The sequence below is a fragment of the Helicoverpa zea genome, chromosome 25 (genome assembly GCF_022581195.2).
Source record: "Helicoverpa zea isolate HzStark_Cry1AcR chromosome 25, ilHelZeax1.1, whole genome shotgun sequence".
NCBI lineage: Eukaryota > Metazoa > Arthropoda > Insecta > Lepidoptera > Noctuidae > Helicoverpa > Helicoverpa zea.
In genome coordinates, this window is record NC_061476.1 from 1,699,096 (window position 1) to 1,722,600 (window position 23,505).

A 23,505-nucleotide genomic window follows, 5' to 3' on the forward strand; every position below is an offset into this window, starting at 1 on the left:
CTTTATTCTCGCACGCCATAATTATGTTACTTTGTACTACTTGCTGACCTACAGAATCTTTAAGGCCTACTTTCTGTAATGGTTATTATCTCAACTGTCTAGTTTTATGGCGAAGATTATTATCTTAATTACAATGTTCAAAATACCATAGACCTTTTGGGGCACACTTTACTTTTTAATTCGTAAAAGTATGGCGTTTAATGAGAACGCGGGAGACAAGATATCTTACTGATGTTAGGAGCTTGCTTGCTTAAACAGACTAGTCTGATTATAGTCTGATTTGAAAAACTTTCAGTTTTAGATAGACCATTTATCGAAGAAGGCTGTAGCTTTGCAATTCTCTCGGGACGCGGGCGAAATCGCTGGCGGAACCATGTGCAGTAAAATTATAAGCTGTCACTTTTGCCAAAGTTTGTTTGTTCTGCTCAACCCCATAAGTAAAAGGCGCGAGTATTTAATAACAAATAAAAGTAGGTCAATGCGTAGCCCACGGCGTTAATTGATACGTCACTAATTAAACAAAATATCAACATGTATTCAACTGGGCATTCGGCCGCGCCTTGCACGCAATAACTTATTACAGTATTCATTAATTAATATTCACATGTTATTAGGTGAAATGCATTGTTTTCGTTTTGTAATTAATGTTTGTTAGTAATATTGAAATTATAAGGGTGAGTTACACCATTTTAGATATGATGACTCTACAAATCTGTATATGTATTTTATTTGAATATATGCCTTTCTAGGATTAAAAAAAACATACATTTGATGGCTCAAAACTAGGCCCTACAGCAAAGAACCAGCTTAACACTCCATTCAATTCAAACTTCAAAAAATATGTGAACTGCCCACAAAAAGAGTGCAGCTGCAATATATTACAGAGGAGAAAAATATATATTAAAGGCTGCTACTGAAAAATTCTTGTTAGAAAGCTACACGGTTTCCGAGTAACATAGGCTATGTTTTATTCTAGTACAGGCAATAGTTTCCAGTGGACGCCAGTGTAACCATGGGAAAATGGCTAGTTATCCTCCGAGCCTTTTTTCCCAAACTATGTTGGGGTCGGCTTCCAGTCTAACCGGATGTAGCTGAGTTCCAGTGCTTTAACCCAATACCCCTTGGTTAGACTGGCATCAGACTTACTGGGTACTGCTGACTACCCGTGATGACTGCCAAGGATGGGAAAATGGCTAGTATAGAGATATTTAGTACTTCTAGCCTGTGGTGGCGGTGGTTTTGTCTGTGTCCAAAATTTCCCTTATTAATAGGTAAATGAGTTTTGCTATGGCATCATACAAAAAACCTATAATAACATATTTCCAATACAAATCGGTACCAGAAATATACAAAGTTACCTACTAGAAAATATTTATTTACACTTGTATCGGGGTAAGAATCATTTGCCTATTTCCTAGTATTTTATAACTATTTGTTTTGTGTATTAATTACTATAAGTTTTTTTTTATTTGACTAATTTTATTATATTAGTTTTTAGAGATGTTTCAAACAGTAACAAGTTTGTATATTCAGTCAAGAAACAGTTGAAAATGAGGAAAACCATTTTCAACAGCTACATGTGTTTGAATAGTGTGAAGTTTATTTATTTATCTATATGTTCCTTTATTTCAGACAAAATAAATAATTAGTGTATATTATGAATGGATACAATACCATGCTTTGGAATGTTATACCTATTTACCATTAAAACCAGAATAGGATATTTTTTTATTAATGTTTTCTTAAGCAGTTGTGATCTTAAAGACATGACCACTTCAATGTTTTACAATATTCAAGTGCCATTGTTTTATAAGATACAATTTTACAATAAATAAAATTGTTTCAAATATTTCTAAATTTTGCATGTTAATGTAACAAAATACTGCACACCTCATTATTTGATGAGATAGGCATGAGAATTTACTCAGGTATCAACTTTTCAATGTTCCCTAATCATTTAAACAACTTTCAGATAATAATATTTGTACAACAAGATTACCTTATTTTTATCATTTCTGAACATTTTTGCAATGCCAAGAAATTATAAGGTTGTAAATAAATATGCCATGGTCATATAAAACTGTTGGTAAAAGTATTCGTGTGTATTTTTATCAGAGAAATGATCATCTGGGTCATAGTAATGCAATTTTTGTGTTTCGCAATCATAACATGAACGTAAGGTAACTGTAGGCGTCGCTGTTATTATTTACTGGTTTATTTGGCGCAAAACAGGCTCCACCAATCAACTGTAGCCGTTTATTCGCGCCCTCGCAATTAAAATGACAGCAGATAAACCTTGAAAACAACGAAACCCTGCTCCACTCTACCCATTTCACACATTTGCCAACCATAATATTGATAATTTCACCGACCTTCAGCGCTCTGGTTCAACGACAATGGCGCTCCAGCCGACGCCAGATCCTTCTTCTGTCCGACTTTAGGCGGATCAGAGTCCGAATCGTCGAACACAAGTGTCCGGACGGACTGGGAACATCGGCGATCCATCGTTCACTCTCACAGCACAACACACAAATGCACTAATATTTCCCCCATTTAACACCCCTTGAACAACTTTACAATTTCACGGTCTATTTACATGACACCGTTAATATTAAGCGTGCGTAAACATTGATTAAAATCAAGGTATCCATAAACGATTGTTAATGCAAATATTTTCTATGTCATGATAAATAACGCGATACACGACTTCGCACAAATCGAAAAATGACACTTTTGAAGGGCTTGCTAATGTTGCTAGCTACTAGAATTTTACCACACAGTGTTTACATCGTTATAGTTTATGATCATTGATGGCAAACGTAAGTCCCTGTTAGAGGAAACTAAAACTATTGAAACATATTTTTTGCGTGAATTTTAGGTTCGTAAATAACTGTAATTTTATTTATCACACTGATAATAAACAAGGCTCAGTCTAGAAACAACGCTAATCACAACTGGGGTATTTTTAAGATTTTTAACTATATCCTTCGAAGAATTGCATATTCGATACTTTAAACAAATATGGGGAAAAGTAATTTATAATATAGCAACTAAAACATTGCGTTCCAGATCGTGGTAGTATTCGTGGTAGTATTTATTTATTTATTTATTTATAATGGCTAGACTGATTAAGGTGAGACTTTCAGAAGCAAATAGCTGAGGTAACAATGAGTTACTGAGGCTACTTTTTACCTGGCTGAAGGAAATTGATACCCTAAGACGCGTGTGAAACCAAGTCATTTACAGGAGGGGGAAGTTTTAAAACAAGTTTGAAAGCAAAACATGTAAAAAACGAGATGTGCCACTAAAAACAATTTACGTTTTTTTGAAAAAGACGAAAACTTTTCTTTAACTTCCTTTTTGATGTTTTGAATATTTTCTTATTACTTTTTAATAAGTACTTCTTTTGAAGAGGACACCGCCATGCTAAAGAACTTGAATATGTTCACCGCGACCATATTTTTATTACTGGCATTACAGTCAAATTAACAGGTGTAAAATCCTCCATCCTTATTTTTTTTCAATTATAATCAGCGCCATCTCACGGCATAATAGGAAAATGTGGTACAGATTAGTATACCATATCGAAAAATGGCTGTAACTGACATCTTAATGTTGCCAATTTACATCATAGAAGTCACTAAAATTTTAAATAGTTATTGAGTTTCGGCTATATTTACTGCATTATTTGACGAGATAATAAACTACTAACTTCATTTCAATAAACATATTTCCAAAAAATGTAAAATAAACAATAAAAAAAATTGGTACATTGCGCCATCTATTGGCCAAATTTGTTAAATTTGACATATTCCGTCAAAAGAAACGGAAAAACACGAGTGTGCGTCGCCTCGGTAGATATCAGTTGAATTATTCGGCTAAAATGCCCTGGCACGGGCATACGTAGTCGTCGGTCCGCCATTACGACGCAGCCGAAGACACGTTCGTCGTATTTAGTTAAATATTTTCGTTTATAAATGAGTAATAACGCTCATGAACTAAGTAATCGACTTCTGAATGCGTTGGATAACAATTACAATGTAAGTTTCAGAGTTTTGATGATCGTAAGTCCGATAAACTAGCCGAGATACGAAACGGTCCACGAGCCCATGACACCCGATTCGATGTTGCGATTCGGACACTCGCGAGGTTGTCTCGGGGGTGCCTTGTGCTGTGCTAAGATCACGAGATGTGTTGATAACCGTACAAACAATAAATCGGAGTATAGTGCGGATCGCGGAGCGGAAACGGACCGTGTGGATACGTGAGCGTGCGAGTTAGAGGGGCCACTGACGTCGCCAGCCCGCCGCCCCGTCCCTCCGTCCCTAGTGCCAAAAATTTTGCAATGTGAAAGTATGGAATTGTGCCACGCGCGACCTTTCCCGTTTATCTTCTCCGTTGGTGTGACTAAGCGACGGGGCTGCTGCAAATATGTGTTTTTTTGTACTGATTGACCTTACGTACGTGAGTACAAACGTAGCTATAGGTGTAACGGCGGCACCTGGCGCCCCGCGTGCCGTATGCTGCTCCTCATCACACTGTTGCCTCCTCGTAGCTCGTGTTTGAAGCCTGTTCTCACTTGGTGGTGAAGCAATAAGTAATATTTCGGTACTTTAGTGGTTATTTAGCAGACTCGTGTTATTTAGCTGGCTTCAGACTGTTGCTAAGGCCTAGGAGCAGGTGGATGGCATGTTGAGGCAAGTGGCTAGTGTTATGACAGTTGTTTTAAAACTTCTACAGTATCTCTAGCTGTTATCATTATTGTGGTCATGATTATTTTAAGTCTGATAACTCATTATTTTGTTAACACTGGTTGTTTCCTTGTTCGCTGTTATTCTGGGTTGTTGTTCAGTTAATACACTGTTCTGGGTTGTTAATAAACCGTGGGTTAATTTAGGTTATTTTACCATGAAGTTAGTTGCCATGGGTTCTGAACATAAAGAGGTTAGTTTCAGTTAAGGTTGTATTAAAGTCGGTGCAATGTGATGCAACATGATGTCTTTATTTGACCTCTATGATCCGTTTCTTGATCAATTCTGACCACCACAATATTTATCTTCTAAAGATAAACCCATAAAAAGTTACATTGATAAGATGCTACCTAATAGACTGATTGAGTAACTTAACTATAATTTCACAGAAACGGTGACTAACAAGACAATCTCTATTTCAGCATCAAGAATTGATTACATAAATGTACAGACTACTGTAACACAGAATTTTACAGTTAACATACAGATCTTAGTTAGAGTTTAGTCACAAGTATGTAAATTATATTTTTACTAGCTCATCGAGTTAGTCAAAAAGTATAAACTCAGTCTTAAGCTGCAAGTAAGTCGTTGTGAACTTAATTTGCCCCTGCAATTACAGGGCCAGAATTGCTATCAAGTTTCTAAGAAATATGATATACATAAGTTGACAAATCGCTTGAGCCAGCACTTATAACAAAGTTGCATTTCAAATGTTCATAAGTTATACTTATTGTAAACTACAATGTAATTTGCTATTACATATAATAATTCATTGTTTTGGGTACTTAACTGTTCAACTGAATTTTATTATAGGTTAATAACCTGGTTTCATTTATGATCATGTTTCAGTCATTAACTTAAATTTGTTAGTCTAGACTCTGTAAAGTATTCTAACCTATTACAAATTGAGAGAGCATGTCTCCGACCATATTCTTATAAAGTCGGTGAGATATGCCTTTTAAGTAAGCGCACAGACCTTTTCAACCTTAAGCTTTGGACAGATCAGGCATCTATTCTTTCAAAGTTGGACTGAATGTAGATAACGAAGACACATTCAGTAGTGCATGGCAATTGACTGATATGAAGACGATGATCCAACTCTGGATTCTATCATACATTTTCTAAACCCAGTAACTTGTACACCATTGTTGTTACAAGTTATTCTGGAAGTTTCGCAGAAAGTTTTACCAAAAGGCACTGAATTGCCCAGGTAACTTGAGGAAGTAGGATGGGCAGTCACTCCATGTAAAACACTAGTACTCAGGAGCAGCCAGGCACACTGAAAGCCAAGCCCAATAAAGTTGGAAAAAGTGAAACAGATGAATGATAAATTGAAAATTCATTGGCGACATTTTATTTACCAAGAGATAGGGTTAATGAACTCTTTATATTAATAATAACAGTAAATAATACCTACTAATTACACATAATGCATCACCTTTAAATCTATTCTTGTAACACAGGAAATAAACTCATAATAAACAACTAAAGTTAATCTTTTCAAAGAAGTAAAAGGGTTTTCAAACATGCATTTTGGTAGTCTTGTAAAGCACTGTATCACATAAAATTATTAATAAACAGTAGCTGTATTTATATCGAAAATAACTTTTAAAATGATACCTGTTTTATCCAAATAATTAATTAATTAAATATTTTATAATTATACCAAAATCTCTATAAGATTCGCTAACTTATTTTCAAGTACCTAAGATTTCAATGGCCGACTTGCAAATTATGGTGTAACTAGACATGTAACATTACAATTTTTTATGACTCATCGGACATAAAATAATAAGTTTTTATGTTATTCAATACTTCCTAGGCCAGATTTAACACAATAGATTGACAATATAACACCATAGCTTGGAATTCTATTCTCTGGCAAATAACTTGCAACTATGAAGTTAAATAAGGAAGCTAGATCTAAAGGAATTTGCTTTTTAGTCAAGTTTATCGGAATGTTACTTATTTCTTGTTTTTATAAGGCAACTTTGTCTAATACTACTAATTACAAGTCTACACAAGGTAGATAGAGAAAACAATTTAATTTATCCCATGTGTACTGGGAAATATCCTCAAGGAGACCCCAATTCTAAAATTGTTCTGTTGCTGAATATTTCAGCTTTTGCAAAAGTCCTTTCAATAACTTAGATTGCAATTATGTGACATAACTAGCGAGAAATAAGATGCAAATTTCTCAACATGTCATAAAATTTTAAACTTCTTGAAATATTAATCGGAAGAAAAAAGGCTCTAACTGGGCCTCAACTATTTTAGCTATACAAGACCATCACACATCAGTCATTTTTTCAGTATTTATGAACCCAAGTTACAGTTGTTGTTTTGAATATTGAGGAGGTCAGATAACCAGTCAATCCAAGTTAAACACTGGTCCTCAGCTGTATCCGGTTACACTGGAAGCTGACACCAACATAGTTGGGAAAAGGCTAGGCATAAGATTAATGCTAAATGCTAGTATATAAAACGCTGGGTTGTTAATTAGAAAGCTAGAACAAGCATATATCAAGTTTCATAACTGTTCCAGTAAGCCTCTTCAAACTTGTCTAAACTTGATTTTAGTAAATCTAAAAACATTTATATATTTATTATTATGTAAGTCCAGATAGATTGATCATTTTATAGTTTGGTGCCTTCTTGTCAGAGAGATTCAAATTGTATATATATGAATTTATTATGATTTTTTTTAGATCCAAGTTCTCAGTAATTTTTGTACACATCACTTTTTCATTTCAATATGTAAATAAATTGAGGTAAAAAAATCTTTAAAAACAAGCTTTTATTTAAATGCGCTAAAAATAAAAAAAATAAGCTTTTACTGTAACTTTACTGATTTATGTTTTAAAAGCTTGTCGCGACATTTAAGTACTCGTATTTACTTTCTTAGTAAAATCGCAACAAGCTTTTAAAACATAAATCAGTAAAGTTACAGTAAAAGCTTATTTTTTTTATTTTTAGCGCATTTAAATAAAAGCTTGTTTTTAAAGATTTTTTTACCTCAATTTATTTTATACTTTTTAGTTTTGATTTGGTAAAGTGCACTTTATTTTACTTGCCTGTCATTGGATACCTATATGGATGGGATTGAAAAAAATAGGTTATTCACCATTTTGTAGCGGCGGCCATCTTGGATTTTTATTTCGTAAAGTGCAATGTGTTCTACTAGTCAATCCCTTTCATTTGATACCCATATTGTATAGGTACTTTAAAAATAACTAGTCCGCCATCTTGTATATTTAGCCATGTTGGATTTAGGATGACGTCACATAGCTTAACATGCATTGTCATCCAAACTAAACATGTATGCAAAATTGCAGCTCAATCGGTTGAGGGCAAGTGCCTTAAAATTGAGTTGTAAAATTCCACCCGAACACACATAGTTACATACATACATACATACATACATACATACATTGCAAGTTAAATAAAAGCTTGTAAAAACCTGGTCCTCTAAAGACAGATCAACTTATCTTATCCAATTTTATTTATGGTCAGCACAATAGCCTCTTCTCTTCCATTTCTTTTTTACTCACCATACTAACATTGACTGCCTTCTTATTCATGTCATTGCTCAGACAATCTGTCATCTTTTTCAGTCTTCCTCTCCCTCTCCATCCATCCAAATTTATTAAGTAGCATGGTTTTCATCCCTCATTAAGTGATTAAAAATACTAAATCAGTCAGTGGGGCACAAATTCTTGCTCTAATTATTAATTATACCTGCTTAATACTAAGTCATTCAAGAAATGCCCTTTCGGCCCGTCTGTTGTTATTATATTAGAAGCAATGTGTAGAATTTCGGTTTTTGCCTTGACCTAGAAACCGATTTTATTTTCAAGATCTAACACAGAAACACACTAGCTATTGTTCTTTTCTAATTTTAGTTTATTATGTATTTAGTAGCTAATTGTTTACTTAGTAAAAATTTACAAAACTTTCCAGTAAATAAATTGTTATTTAGCCTAAAAATCTAGCTTAGAAACCATGGTAACAAGTAAAAAAAGTACAGTTTACAAAAAGGGCCATAAAGTTTCATTACCTAAGAATCAAACTTGTAACCCATGAGTCATATCGGAGGCTGCGCGCGCGCCGCAATCATAGGAAACGGTCGATAGTTATTTTTTTCCCCCCATTGATTGCGGAACGTCGTAAAATCGTGAAACTAAGAAATATCATAAACCAAACTAAAAGAAATAACAGTGGCTTTTTACCGGAATTTACAACATTGTACGTATTGATGTTTTATTAAGTTATTTTTAACCGATTTAAAAAAAGGAGGTTTTGAACTTAATTTCAGCTTTTAAATCATTTTAATTTTAGATACTGAGACTATTGAAATATTCTGCACAATTTGCTCCGTATCCCCCTCTAAGTACAGCATCGTTGCTTGTTGTCGCTAAATTAATATTCTGCACAATTTGCTCCGTATCCCCCTCTAAGTACAGCATCGTTGCTTGTTGTCGCTAAATTAATAGCTTCCAAAGGGCTCGTGGACTCGGATATTTTCACGGAAATAAAGCGGTCTTATCGTAATCTGCTCACGGCCAAATTAAAAAAATAGGAAACAAGAACAAAACTTAATAAAAACTAATGAATGATTAGTTGACGTATTCTTAAAGTTTGTTAGTAAAGGCAAAAAAATCGGACTTCACGTTTCTTTTAGCCACCCTTTGCATACGATAGCTAAATTTTCAAAAAAAAAAAAAAGCAGTACAGCTCTCGTCAAATAACTATACCATTCTGAAGTCAGCCAATTGGCGCCATGCGCTTTCGCAACAGTATTTTGTTTAAACATTTTGACTTATCCGAAGTCAGAAGCCAATTTTAGAAGGACAGTTATTTGTCATAAAGTATCAACAATTTTATGAAGTTTTAACATAATTTTCTCGACTGTTCCAGGTTGTCGACATGCATACTGTCAACGAAATTATATCCGTATTGGAGAGAATCAATATCACAAAAGAGCTGCTGGAGGTGAGATATTTTATTTTAATTAATACTGACTTCTTCACTCTCCTAGTTTTATGAGACGGCAATCTGACACTGGAGAGAGATCAGGCGTAGGTCCATTGCAAATACTTCAAAAAACTTTTTTACCATCAGTGGCCTTTTACTTCTATAAAAGATGATTTAAGCTGCATCCGTGTGACGACTAACAAGGCCTATGCGAGAGCGACAGCGTCGACTAGGTACCGGCCCTTTCACACGGCAGTCCAGTTTTTTGCAGGATCCTGTTTGATCGCAAAAGATATTATATGCTAGTGTTCACACGAGCAAACCGCATGCAGGATCCTACAAAATGCTGTTCCAGTCGATTTGTGCGATTCGGCTTTGTCACTTGATACTGGATCGTTCGTCCAGTCAAAAGCGGGAATTCTGCAAAAACGGACGCTGTGTTCACACGTAGTTCAGTTTTGCACGATACAGTAAAATGCCGGCCCCGCAAAACTGGACTGCGGGCTGTACTAGTTACAAAGTATCAAAATACTCCAAATTTAGTGGTACTTCCACAATGTACATATTATCAAACTTCCTCACACTAGCTTTTCCAAATTATAATTATCCTCTAATGACCCAATTAAAACAACAATAATGTTATCTAAAAACATTGTATGTTAGTATTAGGAAATCAAATAAAATCATTAACTTAACACCCTGTAATTTTTTAGTCACAATTTCTTAAGTACATAAAAGTCGGTGATTAGTTTTTATTAAGTACACAGTAACTTAATAGCTGTAGGTATAAGACATTACATAGAATAGTGAATGACAATGATAATATCTTAATTAACTTGATTCACATAAACTGTTTGTCAACACTTGGTTGGTCTAGTCGTAAGCTAAAGCAATAAGTTTAAGGTTGATGGCAGCCGCAAGCGTTATTTAAAGTTATCTTTTTATCTACTTAACTAGGTTCCACCAGGTATTTCACCCGCTTCCTGTGGAAACTATAACTCCACACACCCTGATAACTATATAGTAGCCTATAGCCTTCTATAAATTACCTTTTTAACACTGAAAGAATTTCTCAAATCAGTCCAGTAGTTCCTGATATTATATGTAACCTCCCTGAATAGCAAACCTGTTTGTACTGCATACCCATGTTTAAAAAAACGATCTTTATTTTTATATTCGCTCATTCAAAGAAAACCCCTCACCTTTATAATAATCGTAGAGATTCTTACATATTTTCTCACCTAAACCTTCTAAATTCCAGACCACCCGACTGGGTAAACACGTGAACGAGCTTCGGAGGAAGACATCGGACCCCAGTCTCGCGCGGCGGGCCAAGGTGCTGGTCAAGCGATGGCGGGACCTCGTCATACCCACCGTCGCCTCGCCCGGACATACAGGTAGCTGACAATATCATCTTAATGTCTCCTTAGTACTTGCGAAGTTGACTGAGGGTGCATCCACACGGTGCAAGTAGCTTGCGCATCTTGAGGCCTATGCGCAGGTTACATGCATTTTAAAGACGTGCTGGACCCCAGCGACTCGCGTATGTCATCATCCTCATCCTCCTGCCCTTATCCCAACTCGCGTATGTACCAAAGCAAAATACCCACCCGCGTGCTCTTGTCACTTGCTCATGTTAACTTGCTCCAGCTACATGCGCCGTGTAGACGCACCCTGAAGTCAAGGAATACTTCGCATGCCCAGCGCGGTGAGTATGGGCAAAACCTTGCGTGCTAGGAACCAGCGGTCCAGTAGTGGGAATCTTTAGGCTATGACGACGATTCTTGCTCCTCCTGTGAATTGAATAAATTCCGGTATGGATGGCCGATGGCCCACAATAGGAAGGAAAGGAGATTGCCACGGGGCAGGTCCCTTTTGTGGTATCGTGTGCCTGAATGGAATAATAACCTAAAAATATTGTTTATTTTTTTGTTTCCAAATTATTTTTTATACAATTTCTTTCACCCTGGGAATAAAGTTAAAATTAATTAATAGTTAAACATTACGTCGACATCCGTTTGATTGGTAAACAAAAAAAAGTTGCCAGATATCAAATAACTATTGAAAATTACGTATTTTAATCAATAGAGTAATCGATATCAAAACAAAACAGTTATTAAAAATAAAAAAATACAATTATTTTTAATTATTATTCTAACTATATTCATGATAAGTCTATATTGTTGAACAGATAAGATAAGATAGATAAGATAAGAGCGATTTTAAATTAAAATAAAAGCCTTACGTAATTTAAAAACTTAAATCGATTTATTAATGATTAAATATAATTGCTCTGGCAACATTTACTTGCGCATGTCACATCACTTTGACGTTCGTTCGTTGTGTGTTCGTGATTGCTTTGTATAATACGTTGAGTTTTGAATTCCGTATTTACTTAGTTATTATTTACGATACGTGCCTTTCTGCTACCACCGAGTTGAGCTAATAAGTTCCTCGCGTACTTACTTTATGTTTTGTGAGATAATTGACTCCTCTTTGTGAGATATTGACTCTAAGTGCTTGACTCTTGTTTGTGCTGTTCTTTGTGAGATAAAGTGCTATTCTTGGAGAACAATTTGACTCTTAGTGAAATCCTTGTGTGATATTGAACTCCCGAACTGTTTTTGTCAGAACTATGTCTACCCCAGCCAGAAGTCGGGCACACCGCCTGTCTTACCGACGCTGTATTAACTGTTCCCTTTTACTAGCGTCTAATTTACGCCGGTATACAGTTGAGGAGTTGAACGAGCAAATGACAGTTCTTCTACGAACTTGGACAACGCCTACACCTGTAAGTTATCGTGTGCATAAACAATAATAATTATTGTGGACAATATAAATATAGTGGTTAAATGCATTATGCAAACTCAAAATAACATTTGATTAGAGTAAACTTAGCACTGTAAACTTAGTTCTTTATGAGAGTTTATGTATTTACAAGTTTAAGCAGTTATAAATATAGAATAGTATAGAATATAATCTTTTCCAGGTAACGTCAGATGATATCCTATGTATTGAATGTTATTTGCTGTTGCAAGAAAGGATATTGTCAAATATAACTGGATCCCACGAGGATATATCACCTGCATATGGTCACTTAAATGTTTGTTATGGATGTGGTATCTCTGTTGCAAGTCGGAGAACCCACAGAGTTGAGTTAGACTGTCCCCAACGTAGCATGATTTTAAGATGGACTTTAGCACATCTGGTGAGTATTATTTAATAACATTCTGTATCATCACGCCTATAATCCCCAATCACAAGCGTGACGACGATTAGGCAGAGGTGTACCTAACAGTACACAATACATTTTGTCAGTTATGTTCTAAGTAATAACGGTGAGACCATGCAATCAACCAGGCACAAACCCAGTATTCCAGGCTCTTCTGGTTACTACTCATGAAATCTTAATGGAAATACCCAGAAACCCAATCCTGGAACTGAACCTGAGATCTCATACCCTGCAATTGTGTTTAACATTTTCTAAATAATGTTTCAGAAAAAATGCTGCATAGTTTATTTCTAATTGATGCTATTTTTATTCATATGCTTGCACAATAACAATATAGGGTTTGGTACCTATTCTGATATTCACTAATACCAACTATTTCATTTTAGGTTCCACATTTACAAAAAGTGTGCATTCCTTGCTGGTTAGCAGCAACTCGGGAGACGAGACGTTTGGAGGTTCAAGATTCAAACAGACCTGCAAGGGTCATGGATGCAGCTCTATCTTCATTAGAAGACCCCGAGATACCTGAACCACCTCCAATGCCAGCTCCAACATCTCAACCACAACAAGCATTACGAGTTCAATCTAAGATTAACTCACAAAAGTATAAACGAGTTGCTGCAGCTTCTCGTCACTGTATGTTTGTAGGCTGTGATAATGATGAACGTCTTTTAGTACCTATGACTATAAAGGAACTGTTGTTATTGCAGTACAATATATATATACCTTTAAATGCTAGAATCTGTCATCACCATTTATATAGCAATCAGTGGGATGAACTGACTACCAACCTAAATGACTTTACTAGCTTTCAAGTTGATGATATATTTTCCATACTGGAAAGAGCTTCTCAAAGAAGTTTAGATTTTAATAATATTGCAGCAATGGATGCACATTTACGCCATTATTGGCTGGGACTTACAGAGATGCAGTTTAATGAAATATTAAATAGCCTTCCTACTTTACATAATAAGGTTAGAAATCCTAGCCTTGCATTAAGCACATTTCTTGTTAAACTTAGGACAGGGGACAGCAACCAAAGACTGGCAACTCTTTTTCAATTGCCACGATCTACATTAGAAAAAAAATGAACATTGTTAGGGAATGTTTAAAAGAACATTTTGTACCAATGCATTTGGGAGTTAATCACACTAATATACAAAATGTGGCCTCACGTAACAGGACTATTCCTGAAGGTCTATTCGGAGACAGTAGCATGGCTCCAGATTCTAAACCTGCTATTGTCATATGTGATGGTACATATGTTTATGTACAGAGTAGTAGTAACTACAAATATCAGAAACAGACATATAGTCTACACAAATATAATAATTTGGTTAAACCCTTTTTAATCACATGTTGTGATGGATATATTTTAGAGTGCATTGGACCATATGAAGCAACAAAAAATGACTCGACAATCATGAGTGATCTATTTCGTAATGAAAGTGGTCCAATGCGCTCATTTTTTAGACAGGGGGATGTCTTTATATTGGATAGGGGATTTAGAGACGTGATCCCTGAACTCCAAAGCTATAATTATAAAACATACATGCCTGAGTCATTATTGGAAGGTGAATTTCAATTGACCACTGACCAAGCAAACAAGTCTAGGTGTGTGACTATGTGTAGATGGGTAGTTGAAATTGTAAATGGTCGCATCAAAAGAGACTACAAACTGTTTCGACAAGAATATTTTAACAGAGCATCAACACACCTTATGGATGATTTTAAAATTGTTTGTGCCCTTTTGAATAAATTCCACCCAACAATTGAAGATAGACCTGACGCTGCAGAGTATGTGCAAATTGCTCAGGCGAGATTAAACAGTAGTAATTATTTGGGGGAATTTATTCGAAGGGATAACATCAATAGGAGACGTACGGTTTTCCAAAACATAGACAGCAATGCTCCCCATTTAGATCATTTTCCAAGATTAACTTTAGATGATTTAAGAAGATTTGCATTGGGATCTTACCAATTAAAACAGGCTAGATCCTATTATGGGGAGCACATAAGAAGTAATGGTACTTATAATGTTGAAGTAAGCAATGATGTCTTGGAAGAGGATTTGCCCTTAATATTGGGTCAAAATAATTATTTAATTAGGACTAGAATTAAGTCCCGCCATGTGAGCCATAAAACATATTACTCTTATTTGTTGATAAGTAGAGATGAAGATCGGGCAAATTCTTTAGAAAGTATCATTGCTTACTATTGTAACTGTCTAGTGGGTAACCGTACGGTAGGGTGTTGTGCTCATACTATGACAGTATTGTGGTATTTAAGCTGGGGCCGCTTCAACAATGTGAGTGCTCCAGCTCAATCTTTGGACGAAATATTTTATGAAGAATAAATAGTTTATTCATGTTTTGTTTTTTTTTTATTTCCCTTGCTATTACTAAAATAATAATAACTATCAATAACGGTAATTATGAGTCTATACTAATATTATAAAGAGGAAAGATTTGATTAGGTAGGCTATAATTTATCCGGGTATGGAAAGGTGTTCCCGGGGACGCGGGTGTAACCGCGGGAAACACATAATAACAATTCCATTACTTTATGCATAAATAGAGACATAATTCCATGGTACTGCTATTTACAGTACATATTTCTATGCTCATAGTGATCTATAGTCCATGTCAATTTCTAATTATAACCTATATTCTTAAAACAGAAAAATAATGATATCTCTTGAACCAGGGTGAATAAATGAAAAAAGGTTTCTGATTATGAAAATGCAATGTTTTTCCTATTAGTTAAAATAAAAATCTTCAGGGCACAAACATTTTTCACTGGGACCCAACTTCCCTTACAAAACGGGCAATCTCCTTTACCAAAAGTTTCGCAAATACATAATGATAATGGCATCCAGATCAATTTTTGGCGGCTGATCTTGAAGGACAGCAATCTGAGTATATGAGATAAGAAATGTAGCTTCAAAACCTTTTTTATGAGGGCGTCTACGCGCTCTCCGAGGCCCTAATTAGTAGTAGATTACTATGTATCGATAAGACAAAACCCATTACGGTTATTCCCCTAACTAACAACATTTCTAAACCTCAAACCAACGCCATCTACCGCCACCACAACAAAACAACGACACACCCCATCGATCTTCAATACAGTATGGTTTCGCAAGCCATTGGCCAACAGTCGTGATCAAGCGATTCGATCGCAATTAGACTACCAATACTTACCACTTATGAAACACTGACTCATTGTAGAATTATGTAAGTTTTTGTGAACCATGGCAATTTGGCAATGAAAAATAGATAAGTGGGTTGAGACAATGGGTTCGAATTGGTTTTTGAAGGTTAGGTTAGCCAATCGAACTAATTGAATTTGAAATCTAGATTTGTTGAGCGTTATAAAACATGGTGATACTCGTTATTTCATCTTCAGACGTATATGAAAAAAAAAATCACAGCTTATCATTTGTGGCAGCCACTCCGCGTACCCGGATAAGAAGCCTATAACCTTCTGTTAATGGACTATCTAACACTAAAAGATTTTGTACCCTGAAAAAATTGCCTATAGCCTTCCTCTATGGATAAGCCATCTCATACTGAGCAATTTTTCAAATACATATTATGTACACAGTTCCAGTAGTTACTGAAATTAGTGCTCTAAAGAGAACAATCAGTCTTCAGCTTTATAACAATAGTATAGATTTCTGCAATATTTCGTTTTGTTGCCGATGATCTCTTATTAATTTGAATATAAAATCACTTATTTAACCGTCACCCTTCATGCCTCAGGTTCAAATCGTTCGTCGGCAGAGAGACAGGTGCGTCGACTCGGCGGCACCCCTCTCACGTCGCCGGCGCTCTCGCGGGTAAGTTGACCCCCTTTGAATGTCTTATGCAACCCATTTTATGTCTTAATGTACCCCATTGTAGGTCTTGATACACCCCTTTGGATTTTGGGATAAAGTTTATAAGAAGTATTTTATATACTTACTATATACTTTTCTTACCACGCGGTAAGAAAAGGGTTTTTGGATGTTATTGAAAAGTATGATGTCAATTTTTATGATAAATTTACCCACTCGTGATGAAAATATACATGAAGGATGTCTTTAAACTAAAAATAAACTTTTCAAATATTAAATGTCAGATACACAACTAAATTAATTACAGTCATAGTAAATGATGATATAACATTTCAGCAAGTGGTGAGCCCAGCGGTGAACAGCCCTCGCCCGCCATCCAGACCGGGTTAGTATAATCTAAGTTCAGAAAGGAAAATACATATTTTACGCAAAACCCTCTGCATAAAAGTGAAAAGTTTTCAGTATAACCTAATGCTGAATGTCTTAAATAAAGCTGTGTAAAACTTTCTAAAGGACTAGTTGTCACACTTTCTGGCTTCTAATTACCTTCAAAGACATTCAAAGATCTTCAAACGGCAGGCAATAACGAGAGTGGGAACTTTACAATTAATTACCACTAGAATTAAGACGATTTCTAACTTCATCATTATCTCCCGAGCCTTTTCCAAATTATGTTGGTTCCATTCCAGTCTTACCGGATGTAGCTGGATCTTTTACACAATTTCTAACACATCCTTGTTATAATATTCCAGCGTGGGGCGGCTACGAGTCGGACTCGCAGGATGTGATCCTGGTGGACGACGAGCCGCCGCCCGCCGCCGCGCCCACCGCCGCCGCGCTGCTCGCCAACACGCATAAACCGCTCACGCCGCGTAAGTACTCAATGTAGCTGTTTATCTATTACTTTAGGGCCGGCAATACACGGACCGCTTGAAGCAGTCAGAGGCAGCAGCATCAAGCTGTCGACCGCCCGAATCAGTTGCAACTGCTCGAGCGGTTCGTGTATGTGCGTCCATAGAACTCTGCAGTTCACTGTGCAGTCGACAGCTTGAAGCTGTCAGCCCTGACTGCTTTAAGCGGTCCGTGTATTGCCGGCCTAAGTCCCAAGTACACCATACAAAAACATCTGTTTACTTTGAAAATTAAATGTGAAAATTCATGGCAAACAGTTTTAAGAAAATCGGTTGTTTTTGCCTTCGGAGAGTTTCTTTCTCGGGAGTAAAATAATTTTTGTCATCAGTTAGCACAACAGGATATTTTCTTTATTGACCTATTATACAAATGCATTGATGTAATTCGATAATTATATATAACGAATTTAAATCAGGGTTGTAATAAGAATATTAATTTGGTTACAGCCGTAAAAAGGCCGCCCTCACCAGAACCTTTATACGACGAAAAGAAAGCGAAAAGAGATAAAAAACCTAAGAAAAAAAGGTAAGTCCAATATTTGTCATCTTTTGGTGTTCTTGTTAATATTTTTTTTCAGTTTCTAGGCTCGCTTTAAATTAATGCAGAATGTTGGAATCAAGCCCGTCAATATGTTACGAATGATTACTCACTTACGTTTTAGATTTATTTTGTGCTGTTTACAACACTACACAAAAAGTAAGCAATCATTTCATGGTATACTTCACACAAGAATATTTCTTTACGCATATTTAAAAACACATGATTTCGTTCCCACAGAGGCCACAGTCGCGCCGGCTCAGGCACGGAGGCGACAGGTCCGGTGGCGGCGCCGGCGCCCGCACTGGGCCCCGGCGCGCTGGGCCCCGGGGCCCCGCTGCCCGCGCCGCCGGGCCCCGCGCCGCACGCGTGGGCCGCAAGGAACGGCACCCACGAGCGACGAAGGAATGGAACCAAACGTGATGCGCTCGATTCTTATGCCGCCCTCGTTAATAGGATGCCACCTGCTGGCGCTAAGAAGGTAATTATTATTAAAGTCATGTTTCCTCTTTTCACATTAACAGTTTGAAATGTAAATCATTAATGTGAAAAAAATATAGTATAGGAAAAAATATATACCAATATCATCTGTCAAAACTTTGCTCCCAGAAATGTCAATATAACGATATTGGAAGCCAATTCCAACCTTGTTTGATGAGTCGAGTATGAGTATTTTGGATGAAGCAAAATTTCAACATTCATTAAAATAGCGGCCATTTCTAATTATTTGGTGTAAAACCAGTCTTTAATGTTGTTTTATTTATAATGTGTTATAATTTATCAGGTGAAGACGACAAAGGAGCTGCTAGAGCAGATCCAGTCTCGCGGCAGCAAGCCCCCCGCGTCCCCCGCCTCCCCGCGCTCCCCGCGCTCCCCCGCCTCGCCCGACGTCATGCTCATAGAGCCCGACCGTATGTACTGCTGCAATACTGGGAGAAATTGTACCAGTATAACATTGTCCCAAACTACATATGTCATGTTCGTGTTACAGCGGTGGTGAAGGTGGACTCCCCGCTACGTAACGGCGGCGCGTCCCCCCCGCGCCTGCCCTCCCCCGCGCCGCCCCCCGAGCCCATGGAGCCGCTGGAGGAGCCGCGCGACTACCACGAGTGCACCTGTCCGCCCGCCTCCCCCGGGGCCTCGCCCGCGCCCGCCTCGCCCGGCACGTGCCCCGCCGGCGCGCGGACCCGTGTCCGACCCCGCCACGTGCACGCGCTGCACCACGCGCTGCTGCCCGGCGTCAACGGCACCCGCGCGCCCGCGCTGCCGCACCGCTTCGCCGTCCGCCCCGCCGCCGACCCCGACCGCCCCGGCCTCTTCGCCTCCGTCGTGCCGCTCTACAAGTACTCCGACTACGCCGACGACTACTGCGCCAAGAACATGTCGCGCGTGCCGCTGTGCCCGCACCTGCCCTGGACCAGCTTCGCGCCGCCGCCCCCAGACCTGCCGCCGCCGCCCGAGCCGCCGCCGCTGCGGCCCTACCCCGAGCCCGAGCCCGAGCCCGCCGAGCAGGACGGCGACGACGACCTCCGGCCGCCAGTCAAGCGCGAACCCAAGGAGGAGGTGATAGTGGAGGCCGAGATGGTCAGCGCGCCGCCCCTCGAGCCCAGCGAGAGACTGAAGGCGCCGCTCCTCACGCCCGAGGACGAGACGCAGTTCGGCGCCACCCCGCGGCCGGAGCCCGCCGCCGCCGAGCAGTTCGCCAGCTCCGCCCCGCAGCACCGCTCCGTGCCGCGCACGAAACCCGAGCCCGGCGGCGCCGCGCTGCTGCAGGCCGCCTGCCAAGCCGCCGCCGCCGCGCCCTTCCTGTACGACGAGCTGCAGGCGGCGCCCGTGCTGCCGCGAGCTGCACTGAGCTCGGACGCCGCGCTGGAGGAGGCGCTGGCGGCGGCCGACACGGCGCGGGACGAGCTGGGCCGGCCGGCGCGGCCGGAGCGGTTCGCGGAGTGGCACGAGTGCGCGAGGCTCGGGGAGCTGGTGGCGCTGCCCTACGTGGTGATCGACTGACCGTGGAGTGCCAAATGCGTGTCGCCCGCCCCGCGCCCACACCCAAGTGTCCTTACGTTAGTTATAGTGGCCGGCCGGCGGAAACATGCCTAGTCATATATTTATTTTGTAACTCGGCCGATTGACAAGTTGGCGGGCGGGTCCGCGCCCGCATGTGATATTGTGTAGCGGGCGGCGAGCGGCCGGTCGTCGGCCGCCGGCCGCACCCGGCTCGCACGTACATTCCAGTCGGCCGCGAGTCGCCGGCCCGCAGACTGAACGCTTTGATTGTGCTCAATATGTTGGACGCTCTTGGTATTTTTGTAATTAATAGTACACGCATTGCTCAGTCGATATTGTCGAAGATATTGCGCGCGATCAGAGCGCCGAGCCGGACGAGGCCGGACGAGTGCCGGCCGGCCCCCGGCCGCCGGCGCCGGACGCCGGACAGCCGGCCGGGCCGGCGGCCGCCCGCCGCCTCGCGCGCTCTCGATCCGGTCCACCACTTATTTGTATAGTTATAAAGTTCCCAAATAAGATTAAATAATAATCTCCCGACTGTTTCATGAGTTGTCGTTACCTTTTGTGATTTTTAAAATGAAAGAAGAAAAAAATTAGGTAATTAATAAATAATTAAATAGGAGTTCCAATTGTATATTATACATAATTATTGCATCTATCATGCGTCGAAATATCAATAATAAGGGAAAGAGAAAGTTAAATTTTATAAATATAAACATTTACTATATGAAAAGTTGTACCAAATTGTTGTTATTAATGATAAGGTAAGCGCACACTGCTATGCGCCGCCCGCCGCTCTGGCGCTGTCCGTCAGGGTGTAGTTATACTCTTATCTTCGGAACTGTTCCACCGATTGCCACAAACTTTTGTAAATACATAGTTTAGTTAACAAATGAGTTGCACATAAAGCTTCTTAGTGCAACATGCAAGTGTAACACAAGTTAGACTCATGTGTACAAACTCTAGTTTTATATAATAATTCGAATTTGAACCACTGTTGTAGTGTCTCTGTACACATTATAATATAAACGCTTTTGTATCTGTCCGTCGTGTATAACCGTGTGCGCTGACCCAAATAAAAATATAAGTGTCTGTTACTCTATAATGAACCAAAAACAAAACTATTTGCAAATATTTTATGAACAATTAATAGCCGCCTTGGTGAGGTCCAGCCTGTTACAAAATTGCACAGTTCCTAGTTCCGATTACGTTTGGAAGCAAGCAAACCCGTACGAATGACAATTTGGTAAATTTTTCACCATATCTTGTATGAAAAGACGAGTTTTGTGTATCTATAGTTGAATATTGTTACATAGAGTTTGTTATCGAGTTTACAAAAGATGCCAAATGTTGCCGCTGTGCGGTCTGTATGTGTTGTGTTACACGGCGATTGTGATGCGAACGTGCGAGCTTTATGTTTTCGCTGAATAATACGTTTTTGTAAAAGTTAAACTCTTTATTTTTAATTTTTCCGTTAGGTTTATGTGTAATTGTGTTGTTTTGATGAGAATGGGATGAGTGTTAATGGTGGCGTTGCAATAGTAGAGGTACCAACATTGTGGTGATATTCAAGTATAGATACGGCGGCATCGTAAGCGCGAGGGGCCGGTCCTCCGGCGGAGCCCGCGCGAACCTGAAGGCCTTACGTGTGTGCTGCGGGTGAAGCCGCGCCGGCTTGTTAGTGCAGCGCCGGCGACACACCCCATCACTGCCTTGTTGGACGAGATCCAAAAACTTTGCTAAACAAACGAAAATATATATATATCACTGTGTTTTTATTATCCCCTTTGTTTTATTTTTGCACTGTGAGGTAGCTCCTCGCTTCTTTTGACTGCTAGAAGTACGCCTTATTATTTGCACCTTCTGTCTATACACAAGTATGAACTGCACAACATAGACTTGCTAACCTTCTCTGAATGCAATTACTTGCCACTTAAATATGAGTAGTGGCAAACCGTAATGGACATTACATTTTTGGTAGTGACTATGGTAAAGGCTCGCGTGGAACATTCTAACATCGTGGTAAGTATGATGTACCGAAAACTTGCACTTTAATCTTTCAAGCAGGATAGAAAACACGTAATTGTTTTCAAACTATCCAAGAAGAGGAAGTAAATATACATGCAGCTATTATCACTATAATCAGGGGCCCGATTCTCCTAAGTTAATAATGTCAAAATCGAATAGAAATCGAATCGCAATAGCAGTTTTAACCATATTGGGCATTCTGCTACTAAATAAAAGACCAATCGTATTTGATTGGTGTGCGATTGGTCTGCTATTTTGGTCTATACGGTAGTTTGCTGTACAATCATTTTGCAATCGTAAATCATTTGCAGACAAAATGATTCATTATTGAATGACAGAAAAGGATAAAAACGTTTATTTCAAAGAAAAAATAGCGGAATGCCACATACGCTTCAATCGTAATCGAGTCTGGATCGGATCTCAGTCGAATCGAGTCGAACGTCAATCGTATGTCGCTTAAGTAAAATTAGGAGAATCGGGCCCCAGGTGAGTGAGGTGAATGAACACTAATAATAATCGCAGGGCATCTGAGGCGGATGACGGGGAGTAGCGACCCCGCGGGGCTATATATCCGAGTGCTCCAGGGAGAGTATACTGTCCCCCATCTCTGGCCTGCCGGAGAGAAGCATGACGGGGGATAGGTCTCCCGCCTCTTGGCTTGCCTTCATCGGCCGGTCAGAGTGGAGTCGCTAGAGCAGGGTTAGCAGCCCGCTCGGAGGGTAGGTGCCTCGTGGTAAGTGGCGAGTGGGCCGGTGATGCTGGACCCACAGGGAGCGCGTGATCTGCGTTTAAAGTCCGCCGAGGTCCGCCTTCAGCCGCTCATGTACCTGTTGCCCTCTTGTTGCTATTCAGTGAGTGATTCCCGGGGGCCCAGTAAGTGAGTTGGCGAGTCTCCACCTGCCATTTTTACGTGTGCAAACATTGTTATCGGCAGGTGCCATAGTTCCCATAGTCTTCCCATTCCTAGTCCACTAACATCCCATCACAATAGCCCAAGTAGTTTTCCTCCATAGTTAGCAATAGTTTAGCACAGAACCGGGGATTGTCCTTGGGTACATTTCTATAGTGTATACGGGGATAATCGTCGGTTTCGTGTCGCCATTTCATTAAAGTTGTCTCAAAAGGGCTTCAGCGTGTTGGCTTCGGCCCCACGTTCGCCTTCCAAAAATCCGGGACTCTGTAGTCCCGTGGTCGGTCAGAGACATACAAGATAATAATTATTTACC

General features: G+C 39.4%; 3 protein-coding genes across 6 annotated transcripts in view; 2 read left to right on the top strand and 1 right to left on the bottom strand.

The window, feature by feature from the left end:
* LOC124642567 (microtubule-associated serine/threonine-protein kinase 3) overlaps nucleotides 1-2,721 on the bottom strand; it is a 91,084-nt gene extending 88,363 nt beyond the window's left edge. Inside the window, exon 1 of the mRNA XM_047181008.1 lies at nucleotides 2,373-2,721. Coding sequence (XP_047036964.1) covers nucleotides 2,373-2,505 — 133 coding nt within the window. The 5' untranslated portion in view covers nucleotides 2,506-2,721. The remainder of the gene's footprint in view (nucleotides 1-2,372) is intronic.
* Nucleotides 2,722-3,851: 1,130 nt separating this feature from the next.
* LOC124642600 (formin-like protein 5) lies at nucleotides 3,852-22,032 on the top strand. 3 transcript variants are annotated; one of them, XM_047181077.1, is made up of 10 exons: nucleotides 3,852-4,040; nucleotides 9,669-9,743; nucleotides 10,987-11,122; nucleotides 16,722-16,798; nucleotides 17,132-17,180; nucleotides 17,548-17,667; nucleotides 18,154-18,232; nucleotides 18,485-18,725; nucleotides 19,029-19,155; nucleotides 19,236-22,032. In XM_047181077.1, the coding sequence occupies exons 1-10, from the start codon at nucleotides 3,978-3,980 to the stop codon at nucleotides 20,249-20,251; spliced, it is 1,983 nt and encodes a 660-aa protein (XP_047037033.1). In that variant the 5' UTR covers nucleotides 3,852-3,977; the 3' UTR covers nucleotides 20,252-22,032. The 3 variants fall into 3 exon arrangements, with proteins under 3 accessions (XP_047037033.1, XP_047037035.1, XP_047037036.1); XM_047181079.1 differs by lacking the exon at nucleotides 3,852-4,040 and adding an exon at nucleotides 4,074-4,464; XM_047181080.1 differs by lacking the exon at nucleotides 3,852-4,040 and adding an exon at nucleotides 4,075-4,460.
* Nucleotides 11,576-15,330, top strand: LOC124642601. Of its 2 annotated transcripts, none has more exons than XM_047181082.1 (3): nucleotides 11,576-12,516; nucleotides 12,715-12,933; nucleotides 13,344-15,330. In XM_047181082.1, the coding sequence occupies exons 1-3, from the start codon at nucleotides 12,361-12,363 to the stop codon at nucleotides 14,046-14,048; spliced, it is 1,080 nt and encodes a 359-aa protein (XP_047037038.1). In that variant the 5' UTR covers nucleotides 11,576-12,360; the 3' UTR covers nucleotides 14,049-15,330. The 2 variants fall into 2 exon arrangements, with proteins under 2 accessions (XP_047037038.1, XP_047037037.1); XM_047181081.1 differs by having other exon boundaries at nucleotides 11,581-12,516.
* Nucleotides 22,033-23,505: the final 1,473 nt, after the last annotated feature.

Excerpts from the sequence above, each read along its gene's own strand:
- LOC124642600 (XM_047181077.1), top strand. The coding sequence starts at position 3,978 with ATGAGTAATAACGCTCATGAACTAAGTAATCGACTTCTGAATGCGTTG. Across the intron at positions 9,744-10,986 it reads TCACAAAAGAGCTGCTGGAG|ACCACCCGACTGGGTAAACA; the intron begins GTGAGATATTTT and ends TCTAAATTCCAG. Across the intron at positions 17,181-17,547 it reads TCGCCCGCCATCCAGACCGG|CGTGGGGCGGCTACGAGTCG; the intron begins GTTAGTATAATC and ends ATAATATTCCAG.
- LOC124642601 (XM_047181081.1), top strand. The coding sequence starts at position 14,045 with ATGAACATTGTTAGGGAATGTTTAAAAGAACATTTTGTACCAATGCAT.